At 48.2% G+C, this 19,746-nt stretch overlaps 1 protein-coding gene across 1 annotated transcript in view; it reads right to left on the reverse strand.

The window, feature by feature from the left end:
* Positions 1-19,746, reverse strand: part of LOC308329166 (neurexin-3a-like) — a gene marked incomplete at both ends in the record, with an annotated part of 120,876 nt that overhangs the window by 32,972 nt on the left and 68,158 nt on the right. Inside the window, 6 exons of the mRNA XM_080783369.1 lie at positions 435-517; positions 893-1,070; positions 1,521-1,641; positions 4,382-4,501; positions 6,651-6,677; positions 9,273-9,476. Of these exons, the coding sequence (XP_080639495.1) occupies positions 435-517; positions 893-1,070; positions 1,521-1,641; positions 4,382-4,501; positions 6,651-6,677; positions 9,273-9,476 (733 nt within the window). The remainder of the gene's footprint in view (positions 1-434; positions 518-892; positions 1,071-1,520; positions 1,642-4,381; positions 4,502-6,650; positions 6,678-9,272; positions 9,477-19,746) is intronic.

Raw genomic sequence — 19,746 nt, forward strand, 5'->3', positions numbered from 1 at the left:
GGGGATAGGGAGTAGGGAACAACCCTAGCAATTCGGACGCAGCCTATGTCTCTCACCCTTTCACCAGCTCCACAACCCGTTGGGTATAAAGTCTCTCTCTCTCTCTCTCTCTCCATGGTAACCCTATGTCTCTCACCCTTTCACCAGCTCCACAACCCGTTGGGTATAAAGTCTCTCTCTCTCTCTCTCTCCATGGTAACCCTATGTCTCTCACCCTTTCACCAGCTCCACAACCTGTTGGGTATAAAGTCTCTCTCTCTCTCTCCATGGTAACCCTATGTCTCTCACCCTTTCACCAGCTCCACAACCCGTTGGGTATAAAGTCTCTCTCTCTCTCCATGGTAACCCTATGTCTCTCACCCTTTCACCAGCTCCACAACCTGTTGGGTATAAAGTCTCTCTCTCTCTCTCCATGGTAACCCTATGTCTCTCACCCTTTCACCAGCTCCACAGCGATGAAGTCGTTCCCGTCTCCAGAGTTGAAGAGGATGAATCCGTCGGCCGACGTCGTTTTGAACTGGAAGGACAGGAGATTACATCATTAACCCATTCTGACCTGAGATCAGATTCATACGATGTTTCCACTGGACACACACTGGTCTGATTAACCCATTCTGACCTGAGATCAGATTATAAAAAATGTCAGTCGTTCTTCGATTTTTCAAAAATAGCAGACCTACAAGCTCATAGCGCGCCACTCGGTGGCGCGCTATGAGCTTGTAGATCTGCTATTTTTCAATAGCTGAAGCATAACATGATGCCAACACCAAAATGGGATCCCGTTCAGAATGTGTTAACCTCTCTCTGTGTGTGTGTGTGTGTGTGTGTGTGTGTGTGTGTGTGTCTCTGTGTCTCTCTCTCTCTCTCTCTCTCTGTGTGGGTGTCTCTCTACCTGGAAGAAGAGGTGCATGGAGGTGTAGGCCTGTAGCGTAGCCAGAGACAGGTAGGAGGCCTTGGACTTAAAGGTCACGGGGTCGGCGATGATGGAACGCATCCCGCAGCGAGCGTTCAGCTCACAGTAGTCGATGTCTCCGTTCTTACAGAGGTCGATGTACAGCATCCCGTTGAACCTGAGAGAGAGACATAGACAACACATTAGAGAGAGAGAGAGAGAGGGAGAGAGACATAGACAACACATTAGAGAGAGAGAGAGAGAGAGAGAGAGAGAGAGAGAGAGAGAGAGAGAGAGAGAGAGAGACATAGACAAGAAACAGAAAGAAGGTGCAGTTTTGGCTGCAAAATATGTCAATTCCTGTCACAAGAAAAGGGACAACCAGTAGGACACACATACAGTATGCCATGTTTTATTTTATGCACCACCTGCTTTATTTTATATTATCTTTATTTATTTTTTCATGTCATTGATATTATGTTGTTATGTTGTTGTTTGTAATATCTGTGATTGTGCTTTGGCAACACTTGTAAAACGTCATGCCAATAAAGCCTGTTGAATTGAATTGAATTGAGAGAGAGAGAGAGAGAGAGAGATAGACCTCCATGGTAGGTCTATGTCTCTCTACCTGAGGCTCTGTAGGTGTCCTATGAAGGATGAAGGGATGCTGGAGACGAAGCGTCGTTCAGTCATGATGCCGGTCTCGATGTTGTGGAACTCTAGACGGGTGTGGTCCCCCGCCATCTGACCTGGGGGGGAGGGGGAGGGGGGGGGGGAGGGGGAGGGGAGGGAGGGGGGGAGGGGGAGGGGGAGGGAGGGGGGAGGGGGGGAGGGGAGGGAGGGGAGGCGGGAGGGAGGGAGAGGGGAGGGGGGAGGGGAGGGGGGGGAGGGAGGGGGGGGAGGGGAGGGAGGGGGAGGGGGGGAGGAGGGGTGGGGAGGGGATGGGGGGAGGGAGGGGAAGAGGGGGAGGGAGGGGAAGAGGGGGAGGGGGAGGGGAGGGGAGGGGAGGGGGGGAGGGGAAGGGAGGGGAGGGGATGGGGGGAGGGAGGGGAAGAGGGGGAGGGAGGGGAAGAGGGGGAGGGGGAGGGGAAGGGAGGGTTGAGGGGAGGAGGGGGAGGGAGGGGGGGGAGGGGATGGGGGGAGGGAGGGGAAGAGGGGGAGGGAGGGGAAGAGGGGGAGGGGGAGGGGAAGGGAGGGTTGAGGGGAGGAGGGGGAGGGAGGGGAGGAGGGGAGGGGGAAGGGTTGGAGGGGAGGGGGAAGGAAGGGGAAGGGAGGGGAGGGGGGAGGGGAGGGGAGGGAGGGGAAGGGAGGGGGAGGGGAGGGAGGGGAAGGGAGGGGGAGGGGAAGGAGCGGGGGGGAGGAGGGGGGAGGGGTGTAAATTGGGGAGGGGGAGGGGTTGAAAAGGGGGGAGGGGGAGGGGAGGAGGGGTTGAAAAGAAACAAAAAACCAAACGGAAAGAGAAGAGGACAGCGCCACCGTCTGGCGCCAACACAAAAGGAACGCAATTTGATGAGACCGGCGTTCCCCAGGGCTCTGCACTAAGCCCTCTCCATGGTCCCCAGGGCTCTGCACTAAGCCCTCTCCATGGTCCCCAGGGCTCTGCACTATAAGCCCTCTCCATGGTCCCTAGGGCTCTGCACTAAGCCCTCTCCATGGTCCCCAGGGCTCTGCACTATAAGCCCTCTGGTCCCCAGGGCTCTGCACTAAGCCCTCTCCATGGTCCCCAGGGCTCTGCACTATAAGCCCTCTCCATGGTCCCCAGGGCTCTGCACTATAAGCCCTCTCCATGGTCCCCAGGGCTCTGCACTATAAGCCCTCTCCATGGTCCCCAGGGCTCTGCACTATAAGCCCTCTCCATGGTCCCCAGGGCTCTGCACTATAAGCCCTCTCCATGGTCCCCAGGGCTCTGCACTATAAGCCCTCTCCATGGTCCCCAGGGCTCTGCACTATAAGCCCTCTCCATGGTCCCTAGGGCTCTGCACTATAAGCCCTCTCCATGGTCCCCAGGGCTCTGCACTAAGCCCTTTCCATGGTCCCTAGGGCTCTGCACTATAAGCCCTCTCCATGGTCCCTAGGGCTCTGCACTATAAGCCCTCTCCATGGTCCCAGGGCTCTGCACTAAGCCCTTTCCATGGTCCCCAGGGCTCTGCACTATAAGCCCTCTCCATGGTCCCTAGGGCTCTGCACTATAAGCCCTCTCCATGGTCCCCAGGGCTCTGCACTAAGCCCTTTCCATGGTCCCCAGGGCTCTGCACTATAAGCCCTCTCCATGGTCCCTAGGGCTTAGTGCAGAGCCCTTAGTTCGACGTCCCAATAGTCTGACATACGTGGCAGGTTAAAACTCACCATCGCTGACACGTGCGGTTAGGGTTAGGTTAGGGTATTGGGGTAGAGGGTTTTGGGGTAAAGGGTTTTGGGGTAGAGGGTTTTGGGGTAAAGGGTTTTGGGGTAAAGGGTTTTGGGGTAAAGGGTTTTGGGGTGGAGGGTGTCGGACTGTAAGGACGTCGGACCAAAGATAGGATTATTTATTTTGGGCTAAAAGTTTAAAGCGTGACGCTAAGCTAAGCTAAGAGGTTCCTCTGGTTAATATCCTGTGGGGAGAAAACTCACATTGTCAAAGTAACTTTAGTCTGAAACATTAAACCGGGTGAGGGGTGTGGCTCAGTAAAAGGGGGTGTGTCTCAGTTAAAAGGGGTGTGGCTCAGTAAAAGGGGTGTGGTTCACTAAAATAGGGTGTGGTTCAGTAAAAAGGCGGTGTGGCTCAGTAAAAGGGGGTGTGGCTCAGTTAAAAAGAGGGTGTGGCTCAGTAAAAAGAGGGTGTGGTTCAGTTAAAAAGAGGGTGTGGTTCAGTAAAAAGAGGGTGTGGCTCAGTTAAAAAGAGGGTGTGGCTCAGTTAAAAGGGGTGTGGCTCAGTAAAAGAGGGTGTGGTTCAGTTAAAAGAGGGTGTGGCTCAGTTAAAAAGGGGGTGTGGCTCAGTTAAAAGGGGGTGTGGCTCAGTAAAAGAGGGTGTGGTTCAGTTAAAAGAGGGTGTGGCTCAGTTAAAAGAGGGTGTGGTTCAGTAAAAAGAGGGTGCAGTTCAGTAAAAAAGAGGGTGTGGCTCCGTAAAAAGAGGGTGTGGCTCAGTAAAAAGAGGGTGTGGTTCAGTAAAAAAGAGGGTGTGGCTCAGTAAAAAGGGGGTGTGGCTCAGTAAAAAGAGGGTGTGGCTCAGTTAAAAAGAGGGTGTGGCTCAGTAAAAAGAGGGTGTGGTTCAGTAAAAAGAGGGTGTGGTTCAGTAAAAAGAGGGTGTGGTTCAGTAAAAAGAGGGTGTGGCTCAGTTAAAAAGAGGGTGCAGTTCAGTAAAAAAGAGGGTGTGGCTCAGTAAAAAAGAGGGTGCAGTTCAGTAAAAAAGAGGGTGTGGCTCAGTAAAAAGGGGTGTGGCTCAGTAAAAAAGGGGTGTGGTTCAGTAAAAAGAGGGTGTGGCTCAGTTAAAAAGGGGGTGTGGTTCAGTACCTTCCGCTACGTCATCGTCAACCGTTAGCTTGTAGAGTTTTCCGCGGCGCACCACGCGCACCGTGTGCCACTCGTTATCGTTCAGTTTCTGCCCCGCGTACAGAGTCTCTGGTCCTTTACCTGTCAATCATCATGTCAATCACACAGTTACCACCTGTCAATCACACACTTACCACATCATCACAACCACATAACCAAGCCTTCGTCTGTTTGTGGGCGTTCATGTAGAAATAGTAAAAATAACTAAAGCTCAGTGACATTAAATGTCAGAAAACTACTTGTTTTCCATCTTTAGTTTAGGGATCTACAATGTCTGTTAGATTTGGATAAACAAAGGCTTGGTTTCAATTAATGTACTTTTTTTTTTCTTATATCTCCGTGACAACATTCTTGTTACAGAAAAAAAAGGAAAAAAAATAAAAGAGACAACGACAAGAGAGAAGGAAGAAAGGAAAATAGATTCACTGCACACAGAATATCATTTGATTATTATTAGAGGATTTAAAATGTTTCAATTGAACAGAAAGAGATCGACTGTCGACGAGGAAAGACATGGATTGCTTTTACTCATCATAGGAGACAGAAAATCCTCCTTTTCCAAAACCTAAAACTATACCTAAACCTAACTTAACCTCAGTAAAACTATGCCTAAACCTGACCTAACCTCATTAAAACTATACCTAAACCTAACCTTAACCTCAGTAAAACTAACCCTAAACCTAACTTAACCTCAGTAAAACTATACCTGAACCTAACCTTAACCTCAGTAAAACCAACCCTAAACCTAACTTAACCTCAGTAAAACCAACCCTAAACCTAACTTAACCTCAGTAAAAATATGCCTAAACCTAACCTTCCCTCCACCCAAATGACCCAAATTCATGCAAATTAATTTGGCTCCTATGCCAGTAAAATGTGGAACGCCGTACCAACAGCCATAAAGACATGTGAATCCCTCGACTCCTTCAAAACCGCTCTCAAATAACACCTACAAAACGGCTGCAATTCGAAACTGGCCCCCGTAAATAATGTCGCTATAATAATGTAGCTCTAGTCAAAGTGAACCTCTGTGACTCTGATGTCTAGAATGAGTAAAATACAACCTCTGTGACTCTGATGAGTAAATTACTACCTGTGACTCTGATGAGTAAAATACTACCTGTGACTCTGATGAGTAAAATACTACCTGTGACTCTGATGAGTAAATTACTACCTGTGACTCTGATGAGTAAAATACTACCTGTGACTCTGATGAGTAAAATACTACCTGTGACTCTGATGAGTAAAATACTACCTGTGACTCTGAGGTCTAGTCAACAGTCATGAGTAAAAGCAATACATTCAGATTTAATAACATGGCAGCAGGAAAACCAAGAGAACCGAGGGGATCATCTGTAGACTCGTCCCTTCACCATCTGTCTAATACGACTAACACTAAATATCACTTTACATGTTAGATAAATATATAATAATGTCTAAAACGACTAACACTAAATATCACTTTACATAAAGTTCTTGGAAATAATAAATAAGGTCTTGTTTATCTAATAAGTTTATCTAAAAGTGTGGTCATTGTTTTAACATAATATCTAAAAGTGTGGTCATTGTTTTCAGTGGGCGTGCACACTGAAAACATGTAATATTATTATGGTGCCATACATGCCACCATGCCATCAAATATTTTGAAATTGTATGTAATGTGTTTGTTATACTGTTGATGATGATTGAAATGAACTAAATTTAGATTTCCTATCAAACTGTCAGTGAAAACACAAAGGAAATCAAATAAATATTGAAGCTGGTCGTGATCGCTATCAATTATTAGATAGATTAGATTAGATGATTAGATAATTAGATAATTAGATAATTAGATAATTAAATGAATTGATCATTAGGATCATTCTGTCACGTCCTAGCTGTAGAGGATAACGTCTCGTTTATGCTCAGTCACGCCACCGTGTCGCTTGACGCCAAAAAAACCCGATCTTCAAGCAAAGCGTCAGGCTTGTAGATCTGTTCTTGTCGGGAAGCGACGCCGCCGTGTGGCAGAGTATAAAACTACGAGGCTTAAAGATAGAGGAGGGGGGAGGGGAGGAGGTGGGGGTAAGAGGGGCAGAAACACACACCTCAACAAGCATGTCCTTCAGAGAGAAACATCAGAACATCATCCACATAGAAAGAGAACTAAGTCTAACACTTCAGGGAGAAACATCAGAACATCATCAACACAGAGAAGCAAATAAAATGAAACTTGAGAGAGTTAACTTACTGGTGTTACAGTTAATCCTGATACAGTCTAGATGGGGAAGAATAAATGACAGATGAAATTGCATCCTTCATAAGGTTACAGCTGCAGACATCCAGAAACAACAGGTCCACCCTTCCGGGGACGCACACATGCAGAGAGGCGGCCATTTTCATTATGTTGTTAAATTAAAATTATTATTTAATAATTGTTATTCTTTGTCAAAAGATTTTCCTCAGTGATACAAAGTTTTAAAATGCTCTTACTCTCAAATTAAGGACATAATCACAATCACAGTTATACAAGATACTATACAAACTATATACTATATATAGTATATAGTATCTATAATATATATATCTACTATACAACATACTATACTATACTTGTGTATTCATGTATACATAAATTGTTCTGTAAAACATTACGTCTTTGTTTTGTTTCTTTTATTTGTTTTTTTCGCTGGCTTTGAATTGCTGTCAGCTGTTCCTTTGATCATTATATTATTAATACTGTTCCTTTGATCATTATATTATTAATATTGTAGTAGGAACTGGAGAGACAAAATGGCCGCTTGTAGTGTACCAGCCACATGGATTCTGCAACCCAACGTTCTCTTTGTCGTTGTTTCATTTTAGGTTTTTTTTTTCGAATTAAAAGTCAAAGTCACGACGCTCCGAAGCCTCCTCGTCCGGGTGCTGGAGGCGTCTATCTAAGGAAGCCGTGGGTCTTTGACCATTTCCACTCGGATTACTTTGAATCGGGTCAAAACCAAAAGGAAAGGGCCGTCCCATGCCTGGGAGGGGCATGTGGCGGTGGGCGTGTGGCACCCTGTGGCTGGTGGGGTCATGTGTCGTCAACCGCAACAGAAAAGTGGGAACGAACAGCCGCGATCCAATCAGCACCAGTACCGTGCAGAGCCCCGGGAGGGAAGGGTCCAATCAGAGGCCAGAGCCTCGGGAGGGAGGGGTTTTTACCTAACCTTAACCATCCAATCAGAGGCCAGAGCCCCGGGGAAGGGAGGGGTTTTACCTAACGCTATCCATCCAATCAGAGACGAGTGCTTTAACGTACTTAGAATGAGTTAAATGTTGCACAGAAGGTAATATAGTAGGACAGTAAAGATAGCGTCTGGGAGATAATCATATTTGTTGACGAGTTCCATCATGTCAGCGATGCCCAATTTCAACGGCAAAGAATAATATAATTATACAGAATTGCCATGCTGGATGATATAAAATTATATAATGATATAAAAATAATCTGAAACACGATGCGTACGAGTTATTGGCCCGACAGGCAAGCTATGGCTACGTGTTATAACGTACTGCTGGTGCTAACTCGCTGTAGGCACTACTGTAAACGCTACTGTAAAAAAATAGAGTTGTGGGTAAAGGGGCGGGGCTGTGGGTAAAGGGGCGGGGCTGTGGGTAAAGGGGCGGGGCTGTGGGTAAAGGGGCGGGGCCGTCTGCAGGTGTTTCTGGGCTCTGTTCTCGGGCTGTTCGCCGTACGGGCCGCAGGCTCAATGCCTTTGAAGGGTTAATACCATCTTTTCACAAAGCAGGATGGGTAATGGAGTTTTAAGGCTGAATGCCTTTGAATGGCAGAATACCATTTTTTTTCACAAAGCAGGATGGGTAATGGAGTTTTAAGGCTGAATGCCTTTGAATGGGTGAATAGCGTCTTTTCACAAAGCATGATGGGTAATGGAGTTTAGAGCTGAAACCGTAAAATGGCACCGGAAAGCATTATATATAAATATAGACTCTCAAATAGAACATAGAACGTCATCGGCGTACAGCATGAATAACACAAACAGTGAAACGATGAGTAAAATAAACACCGAAAATACAGTAAGATGAAACAGAACTGGATTTAAAGAAAGTGAAATGTTAGTAGAGAAAAGGGTTTGGTAATGTCTAATGTCTACGTCATTCCATGTTCAATGACTGATGGGAGTTATATTGGAGGTGCACACGGTGGGTGGAAGGTCACGTTGAAGAAAGTCTTCAAATAAAGAGTTGGAAACAGATCGTAAGTTATGATCCGTGGTTCTGAACGGATCGGCGATTTCGGAGGTAATTTCTGACCATCCGGTGATCGTGAGGATTGGCCTGACTTTAACACTCCACCACATGGTCAGAAATGACCTCCGAACATCGCCGATCGGTTCAGAACCACGGACAGCGGCCGGAGGCTTCTAATGGAGCGACAGAAGCGGTGCTGGCAAGGCGCTAGCGAGCGTCTCCGTAGCGAACGGAGCGATTCAACACGAGCCTTAACGCCTTAACACAAGCCTGCTCGTCATGAACGTTCATTTAAAGTTAATTTATTTAGACGGGTATATCTGTGATCATCAACACATGTGTTAAGAATGGCTGAACTAAACCCAAAACGAAAACATATTTGACAAAAAACTGATAAAACGAACGAATGAACAAAATAAATGAAAAACGAATGAGAGAATGATCACAGAAGACATAGTGATGGGTATGGGGGGGGGGGTACAGAGGGCGGGTATGGGGGGGTACAGAGGGCGGGTATGGGGGTATGCAGGTTTGGGGTGGGGTGGGGTGGGGGAATGGGGGGGGATGCAGTTGGTGGGGTGGCGGGGTGGGTGGGGTGGGTGGGGGTCTCATACGATACCTAGGTTGACCGTCAGTTTGACCCGCCCCCCGTCCAGCTCCAGACGCAGCGTGTCGGCCGAGTCCCGGGAGGTGGACGCCATCAGGAGGCCGTAGGCGCGCTGGGAGCGGAACCGCAACGACACGTCCTCCGCCTCCGTGTGCATCACCACCGGCATCACCACCTTCATGTACATGGAGCCGTCATAGGACAAGATGGACGCCTCTAGAGAGAGAGAGAGAGAGAGAGAGACCTTCATGTACATGGAGCCGTCATAGGACAAGATGGACGCCTCTAGAGAGAGAGAGAGAGAGAGAGAGACCTTCATGTACATGGAGCCGTCATAGGACAAGATGGACGCCTCTATAGAGAGAGAGAGAGAGAGAGAGACCTTCATGTACATGGAGCCGTCATAGGACAAGATGGACGCCTCTATAGAGAGAGAGAGATAGAGAGACCTTCATGTACATGGAGCCGTCATAGGACAAGATGGACGCCTCTATAGAGAGAGAGAGAGAGAGAGAGAGAGAGACCTTCATGTACATGGAGCCGTCATAGGACAAGATGGACGCCTCTATAGAGAGAGAGAGAGAGAGAGAGAGAGAGAGAGAGAGAGAGAGAGAGAGAGAGAGAGAGAGAGAGAGAGAGAGAGAGAGAGATCTTCAAGCAAACAGCGTGAGTTATATGTATATAATATTATAAACTGAACTTGCCAACTTGGCACGCATTGCTTCACTCCTTGTTAAATGTCAGAACGTTAATAAGTTAACTGATGTTACTTTCACATAAGGAGAAATAAGTTAATTTGTACTGTTCACCACACAACCAAATGCTATATTGCAACTCGGCAATGATAAAAGCCCTTACTGATGAATTGCGGCAATTGCCATGCAGGGTTATACAAAAAAGAAAGAACAATTGCACACTCGCCTGCAGAGGTAAAAAATGCATCAGAGCTGCATTGATTCATGCGGGGAATAGATTAATATCATCTCACTGTCATCTGTCTGAATGCCATGTGGAGAATGGATTTGTTCTGATCATGGACACGGAGGCATATAGCTATTTAAATGTTCAACCATATACGGCGGGTAGCCTATATCCTCTTTGTCAGTAAGTGCAGGTTCATTTCATGATGTCGTCATATTAAAATGATTCGTGGGACATCTGTCACCAAACTTGATTGATCTCATGATGAGATCAATGTAGTAGCCTACAGCCTACACAGCTACAGTTGCCCATATTATAATTAATTAAGGTGAGCTGGCTTAATACTATGGAATTGCGCGCGCTGATGCCATAATGTGGACTTCTATTTTGTATAGGGCTAATTAGCCCTCGTGACTCTGCTGTCTGTCTGTCAGACCGGCGTGTCTGTGAACCATAGAATGACTGCTGTCTGTCTGTCAGACCGGCGTGTCTGTGAACCATAGAATGACTGCTGTCTGTCTGTCAGACCGGCGTGTCTGTGAACCATAGAATGACTGCTGTCTGTCTGTCAGACCGGCGTGTCTGTGAACCATAGAATGACTGCTGTCTGTCTGTCAGACCGGCGTGTCTGTGAACCATAGAATGACTGCTGTCTGTCTGTCAGACCGGCGTGTCTGTGAACCATAGAATGACTGCTGTCTGTCTGTCAGACCGGCGTGTCTGTGAACCATAGAATGACTGCTGTCTGTCTGTCAGACCGGCGTGTCTGTGAACCATAGAATGACTGCTGTCTGTCTGTCAGACCGGCGTGTCTGTGAACCATAGAATGACTGCTGTCTGTCTGTCAGACCGGCGTGTCTGTGAACCATAGAATGACTGCTGTCTGTCTGTCAGACCGGCGTGTCTGTGAACCATAGAATGACTGCTGTCTGTCTGTCAGACCGGCGTGTCTGTGAACCATAGAATGCATTAGGGCTAAAAGTCAGTCGGGCCGGGCCGTGTTCTGTCCTGGCCGGGCTCACCACGCCGTTATATACATTTTCCAACGTGAATTTCACCCAGATTGGACTCACATCGACGGAAGTCAATAAGCATGTCTTTGGCCTTAGTGACATTGTATGTGTGCGTGTGTGTGTGTGCGTGCGCCTAAAGGACACTGTTTTCCACTGAGCCACCCCCCCCCACTGAGACGCCCCCCCATCGTAATCAAAAGAGCAGTCAAGTGTGAGGCAGCCAATCAATGTTGATTACAATGCCTCGACCAATAGACACGCAGCTCATACACCGGGGGGAGTGACAAGGGCAACAGCAGAGCAGTGACTTCTAGAAGTCCATAATCACTGCGCGTGTGTGTGTGTGTGTGTGCCTGCGTGTGCGCGCGTGTGTGTGCGAGTTTATCAGGCCCTCAATAATGAGAACATCACGATATGCGATCAAATTCGACACACACGTTCCCCCCCCCCCCCCTCCCCCCAGGGAGTGCAGTGCCCGGTGTCGAGTCGGTCGGACCCACGGTTCTCCAGAACCGCCACAAAAGGCCTCTGCCCGGGCTGTGGGCGGGGAGCAAAACTTTGGTCCGACATATCATTGGTTCGAACTTCGAAGGAGCATTGGTCCGACTCGGGATAGGGTTTGGGGGTTAGGTTTAGGTGTGCTGAGGGATAGGGTTTGGGGGTTAGGTTTAGGTGTGCTGCCCCGCGCTCGCGGTTATGGTTGGGGTGACCAAAGCATAGTAACCTACTGTGGACAGGTTCCATACATGGAGCTGGCCTGTTCTGGCATCACAACACTCCATATTTGGGCATGCCTGACACAGAACTCCATATATGGGCATAAAAGGGGACACAGACAGATGAGTGGAACGGGTACTACTGACACCAGGGTGGGGCGCGGATCTCCACCTTCCATCGGTACCGACTCTGTGCTTTACAGCAGGTCTAGTGACTCTGTGCTCTACAGCAGGTCTAGTGACTCTGTGATCTACAGCAGGTCTAGTGACTCTGTGCTCTACAGCAGGTCTAGTGACTCTGTGCTCTACAGCAGGTCTAGTGACTCTGTGCTCTACAGCAGGTCTAGTGACTCTGTGCTCTACAGCAGGTCTAGTGACTCTGTGCTCTACAGCAGGTCTAGTGACTCTGTGCTCTACAGCAGGTCTAGTGACTCTGTGCTCTACAGCAGGTCTAGTGACTCTGTGATCTACAGCAGGTCTAGTGACTCTGTGCTCTACAGCAGGTCTAGTGACTCTGTGCTCTACAGCAGGTCTAGTGACTCTGTGCTCTACAGCAGGTCTAGTGACTCTGTGCTCTACAGCAGGTCTAGTGACTCTGTGCTCTACAGCAGGTCTAGTGACTCTGTGCTCTACAGCAGGTCTAGTGACTCTGTGCTCTACAGCAGGTCTAGTGACTCTGTGCTCTACAGCAGGTCTAGTGACTCTGTGCTCGACAGCAGGTCTAGTGACTCTGTGATCTACAGCAGGTCTAGTGACTCTGTGCTCTACAGCAGGTCTAGTGACTCTGTGCTCTACAGCAGGTCTAGTGACTCTGTGCTCTACAGCAGGTCTAGTGACTCTGTGCTCTACAGCAGGTCTAGTGACTCTGTGATCTACAGCAGGTCTAGTGACTCTGTGATCTACAGCACCGTTTAAATATCTAAAAACGTATCAAGCAACGTAACAACTGTCCTGAGTAGAAGTTAAATATACCTTTAAATAAAGTACTCAAGTAGGTGTTCTTAGTTACTGTGAATAGGGGGAGGGGGGGGTTAGGGGTGGGGCGTGATTGGCTCTGCCTGCCATCAATCATCGGGTGATTATTTGCGGCGCGGTCGTCCAACCGACTGGCTTCAAAATATGATAAATGAACCAATGATATGCTCCGTTGTTCAGACGCCCTCCAAACCACCTCTACCGTTCCACATGAGAGAGAGACACCAGGAGAGACAGAGACAGAGAGAGAGAGAGAGAGAGAGAGAGAGAGAGAGAGAGAGAGATGGAGGGGTGCAGTTCTAACAAACAGCCACAAGGTGGAGACAGAGACCACCATACCTCATGTCGATGACTGAGGAAGAGTAGAGTGTGTGTGTGTGTGTGTGTGTGTGTGTGTGTGTGTGTGTGTTACTGTGTGCTGTGTGTGAGAGACAGACTTTTGTGTCGACTTTGACAAATAAAAAACCAAACAAGCTTGGCGGCTCAAGTAAAAAAAAACGCCTCTACAGATAGCGTTGGGCCAATAGCGTTGGGCGGGCGGCCATCTTGGTGAAAACACAGCCAATAGCGTAGGGCGGGCGGCCATCTTGGTGAAAACACAGCCAATAGCGTAGGGCGGGCGGCCATCTTGGTGAAAACACAGCCAATAGCGTAGGGCGGGCGGCCATCTTGGGCAAAACCCAGCGATCCGAGCATTGCCTATAGCGACGGGAACGCTGATTTACGGTAGTTGTAAAGTCTAGTGACAGCCAATAGGAACCATCCTAACACACCTGTATTAATGAAAGCCAATAGGAACCATCCTAGCACACCTGCATTAATTGACAGCCAATAGGAACCATCCTAACACACCTGTATTAATGACAGCCAATAGGAACCATCCTAACACACCTGTATTAATGACAGCCAATAGGAACCATCCTAACACACCTGTATTAATGACAGCCAATAGGAACCATCCTAACACACCTGTATCAATGACAGCCAATAGGAACCATCCTAACACACCTGTATTAATGACAGCCAATAGGAACCATCCTAACACACCTGTATTAATGACAGCCAATAGGAACCATCCTAGCACACCTGTATTAATGACAGCCAATAGGAACCATCCTAGCACACCTGTATTAATGACAGCCAATAGGAACCATCCTAGCACACCTGTATTAATGACAGCCAATAGGAACCATCCTAGCACACCTGTATTAATGACAGCCAATAGGAACCATCCTAGCACACCTGTATTAATGACAGCCAATAGGAACCATCCTAGCACACCTGTATTAATGACAGCCAATAGGAACCATCCTAGCACACCTGTATTAATGACAGCCAATAGGAACCATCCTAGCACAGCTGTATTAATGACAGCCAATAGGAACCATCCTAGCACACCTGTATTAATGACAGCCAATAGGAACCATCCTAGCACACCTGTATTAATGACAGCCAATAGGAACCATCCTAGCACACCTGTATTAATGACAGCCAATAGGAGCCATCCTAACACACCTGTATTAATGACAGCCAATAGGAACCATCCTAACACACCTGTATTAATGACAGCCAATAGGAACCATCCTAACACACCTGTATTAATGACAGCCAATAGGAACCATCCTAACACACCTGTATTAATGACAGCCAATAGGAACCATCCTAACACACCTGTATTAATGACAGCCAATAGGAACCATCCTAACACACCTGTATCAATGACAGCCAATAGGAACCATCCTAACACACCTGTATTAATGACAGCCAATAGGAACCATCCTAACACACCTGTATTAATGACAGCCAATAGGAACCATCCTAACATGGTGTGATGCAACGAGTCATAACATCCTTGCCCTTTATAATATGTTACATTCACACACACACACGCACACGTGCGCACGCACACACATATACACGGCATGCACCTGCTCACACACACACACACACCCCTTTTGTCCACTCAGCTTCCTTTGTGTGACATCACAGAAGGGATTTGTGCAGCAATTTGCTGCCGTGCAGAAAAACACCTCCCACACACACACACGCACACACGCACACACACACACACACACACACACACACACACACACACACACACACACACACACACACACACACACACACACACACACACACACACACACACACACACACACACACACACAGAACAATGACAAGATGGACTAGAAGACTTAAGTGCCACCCACTGTTACCATGGTGATCTCCACCAGTGTGTGTGTGTGTGTGTGTGTGTGTGTGTGTGTGTGTGTGTGTGTGTGTGTGTGTGTGTGTGTGTGTGTGTGTGTGTGTGTGTGTGTGTGTGTCGTGCGTGCGTGTGTGTGTGGTAAATAAAAAGGTAGGTGGGATTGGCAGGAGTCTATCCATTACAATGTCCTAGTTAGGAAGACCATAGATGACCACTTGTGGCCCCCACCTTCACTTAATGTGACCCCACTTTCACTTAATGTGGCCCCACTTTCACTTAATGTGGCCCCTACCTTCACTTAATGTGGCCCCCCACCTTCACTTAATGTGACCCCACCTTCACTTAATGTGACCCCACCTTCACTTAATGTGACCCCCCACCTTCACTTAATGTGACCCCACTTTCACTTAATGTGGCCCCCACCTTCACTTAATGTGGCCCCCACCTTCACTTAATGTGACCCCACCTTCACTTAATGTGACCCCACCTTCACTTAATGTGACCCCACCTTCACTTAATGTGACCCCCACCTTCACTTAATGTGACCCCACCTTCACTTAATGTGACCCCACCTTCACTTAATGTGACCCCACCTTCACTTAATGTGGCCCCCACCTTCACTTAATGTGGCCCCCACCTTCACTTAATGTGACCCCACCTTCACTTAATGTGACCCCACCTTCACTTAATGAGGCCCCCACCTTCACTTAATGTGACCCCACCTTCACTTAATGTGACCCCACCTTCACTTAATGTGACCCCACCTTCACTTAATGTGACCCCCACCTTCACTTAATGTGACCCCACCTTCACTTAATGTGACCCCCCACCTTCACTTAATGTGGCCCCCACCTTCACTTAATGTGACCCCCCACCTTCACTTAATGTGGCCCCACCTTCACTTAATGTGACCCCCCACCTTCACTTAATGTGACCCCCACCTTCACTTAATGTGACCCCACCTTCACTTAATGTGACCCCACCTTCACTTAATGTGGCCCCACTTTCACTTAATGTGACCCCCCACCTTCACTTAATGTGGCCCCACTTTCACTTAATGTGGCCCCACCTTCACTTAATGTGACCCCACTTTCACTTAATGTGACCCCCACCTTCACTTAATGTGGCCCCACCTTCACTTAATGTGACCCCCCACCTTCACTTAATGTGACCCCCACCTTCACTTAATGTGACCCCACCTTCACTTAATGTGACCCCCACCTTCACTTAATGTGGCCCCACCTTCACTTAATGTGACCCCACTTTCACTTAATGTGGCCCCCCACCTTCACTTAATGAGGCCCCCACCTTCACTTAATGTGACCCCACCTTCACTTAATGTGACCCCACCTTCACTTAATGTGACCCCCACCTTCACTTAATGTGACCCCCACCTTCACTTAATGTGACCCCACCTTCACTTAATGTGACCCCCCACCTTCACTTAATGTGACCCCCACCTTCACTTAATGTGACCCCCACCTTCACTTAATGTGACCCCACCTTCACTTAATGTGACCCCCCACCTTCACTTAATGTGACCCCCACCTTCACTTAATGTGACCCCCCACCTTCACTTAATGTGACCCCCACCTTCACTTAATGTGACCCCCACCTTCACTTAATGTGACCCCACCTTCACTTAATGTGACCCCCCACCTTCACTTAATGTGACCCCACCTTCACTTAATGTGACCCCCCACCTTCACTTAATGTGACCCCACTTTCACTTAATGTGACCCCCACCTTCACTTAATGTGACCCCCCACCTTCACTTAATGTGACCCCACCTTCACTTAATGTGGCCCCCACCTTCACTTAATGTGGCCCCCACCTTCACTTAATGTGGCCCCACCTTCACTTAATGTGACCCCCACCTTCACTTAATGTGGCCCCCACCTTCACTTAATGTGACCCCACCTTCACTTAATGTGACCCCACCTTCACTTAATGTGACCCCCCACCTTCACTTAATGTGACCCCCACCTTCACTTAATGTGACCCCCACCTTCACTTAATGTGACCCCACCTTCACTTAATGTGACCCCCACCTTCACTTAATGTGACCCCCCACCTTCACTTAATGTGACCCCCACCTTCACTTAATGTGACCCCCACCTTCACTTAATGTGACCCCCCACCTTCACTTAATGTGACCCCCCACCTTCACTTAATGTGACCCCCCACCTTCACTTAATGTGACCCCACTTTCACTTAATGTGACCCCCACCTTCACTTAATGTGACCCCCCACCTTCACTTAATGTGACCCCACCTTCACTTAATGTGGCCCCCACCTTCACTTAATGTGGCCCCCACCTTCACTTAATGTGGCCCCACCTTCACTTAATGTGGCCCCCACCTTCACTTAATGTGGCCCCCACCTTCACTTAATGTGACCCCCACCTTCACTTAATGTGGCCCCACCTTCACTTAATGTGACCCCACCTTCACTTAATGTGACCCCACCTTCACTTAATGTGACCCCCACCTTCACTTAATGAGGCCCCCACCTTCACTTAATGAGGCCCCCACCTTCACTTAATGTGACCCCCCACCTTCACTTAATGTGACCCCCCACCTTCACTTAATGTGACCCCCCACCTTCACTTAATGTGGCCCCCACTTTCACTTAATGTGGCCCCCACCTTCACTTAATGTGACACCCCACCTTCACCCACCTTCACTTAATGAGGCCCCCACCTTCACTTAATGTGACCCCCCACCTTCACTTAATGTGACCCCCACCTTCACTTAATGTGGCCCCCCACCTTCACTTAATGTGACCCCCCACCTTCACTTAATGTGGCCCCATTAGTTAGTAGCAGTACTAGTTGTTGTAATAGACATTAGTTAGTAGCAGTACTAGTTGTACTAGTCAGCGACACTAGTCAGCGAAAAACACCAAATAATGCATGCAGGGCAGAATTAGAACGATACCCACTAATAATCAAAATAAAAAAGAGAGCACTTAAGTACTACAACCACCTAAAATAAAGTGACCTAGATGCACTCCATAACAAGGCACTCACACACAGTGAAACTCTAGAGAGATGCCCCCCTCAGCCAGCTGGCCCTGGAACTCCGGGCACAAACACAAACAGAGCCACGAGATAGAAAACCCATTGGACTAAACCAAATCATAAAACAGCAAAGGGAAAACTATCTGACACATTAGAACGAAGCAACACAAAAGCAGAGTAAAGTAGAATGCTATCTGGGCCTAAACAGATAATACACAGTGGCAGAATACCTGAGCACCGTGACCGACCCAAAACAAAGAAAAATCTTAACTAGGTACAGACTCGGGGCGCAAGCCGGGGCGCCTGATGGAGGGGAAAGGAACTGGTTGGAATAGCGTGTTCCTTCCACGCGCTACGTCCAACCAGGGAAACCCCCCCCTGTCAGGTGTAAAGGAGCAACTTGGACACTCAGGCATGAAGGAAGCATGAGTTCAAGTCCGTTGCTCTCCCCTTGTCCCCCATATATGGGGCTAGGTTGGTGGAGGGTGTGTAGAGCCCAGGATCACATTAGATGATTGACACAGGGGTGAAAAATGGGTTACAAAATCATGGGATAAAAAAATATATATTTAGGTACAGACTCAGTGAGCACAGTCTCGCGATCGAGAAAGGCCGTCATAGGCAGACCTGTATCCCGAGAGAAGACAGACTATGCACCCACTGCACACAAAACAAGGTGGAAACCGAGCTACACTTCCTAACCATCTGTCCATTGTACCAAGACATCAGAGACACATACTTCCCACAGATTACAACCACACACGGAGATTTTGAAAACATGACCAATGACAAAAAACTCCCATATCTGCTGGGCGAAGTACAACAATGTGCAAAACACAGCAGCAAGATTTGTGAGTTGCTGTGATAGGAGAAGGATATCAAATGGAACACAACCACCCTAAAGACTAAACAGTGTGTATATTACTGCGATTCTTGAAATTAAGGGTTAGCCCTGTTTTTAATGGACACTTTGTCTCTCGCACACGCAGACACGCACGCACGCACACACACGCACACACACACACACACACACACACACACACACACACACACACACACACACACACACACACACACACACACACACACACACACACACACACACACACACACACACACACACACACACACACACACACACACACACACACACACACACACACACGGTGTCCATTATTTTCGGTCAGACCTTGAGGTGTCAGAAACGCCGTCAAGTCAGAACAACCGATAAACATCTGATGGACAGAGTGCGTGCGTGCGTGCGATAAAGAGGTGCTAGGAGAGGCAACAATAAAACCCTCTCCGAAGCACTCCGACACCTTCAGGGTCCATCAGGGTGTTAATGACACCTTAGGGAGTCAAGGGTCTTCAACAGGCGGTCTGCGACCCCTAGGGGGTCCTCAGAGTCAGTACAGCGACCCCTAGGGGGTCCTCAGAGTCACTACAGCGGGCCCCCACAGTCTGGGTGCGTTCACATGCAGTAGGTCTGAGAATATAGACCATGAAACGATCCAAACGTTGTGAAATATCCCTTTAATGTCCCAGCAGGTAAACAATGGTGACTACTGTATATCCCCCATGTCTGGGGGTCCCTGGGGGTCCCTGGGGGTCCCTGGGGGTCCCTGGGGGT

Source organism: Protomyctophum bolini, assembly GCF_963924005.1.
Source record: "Protomyctophum bolini genome assembly, chromosome: 15".
Taxonomy (NCBI): domain Eukaryota; kingdom Metazoa; phylum Chordata; class Actinopteri; order Myctophiformes; family Myctophidae; genus Protomyctophum; species Protomyctophum bolini.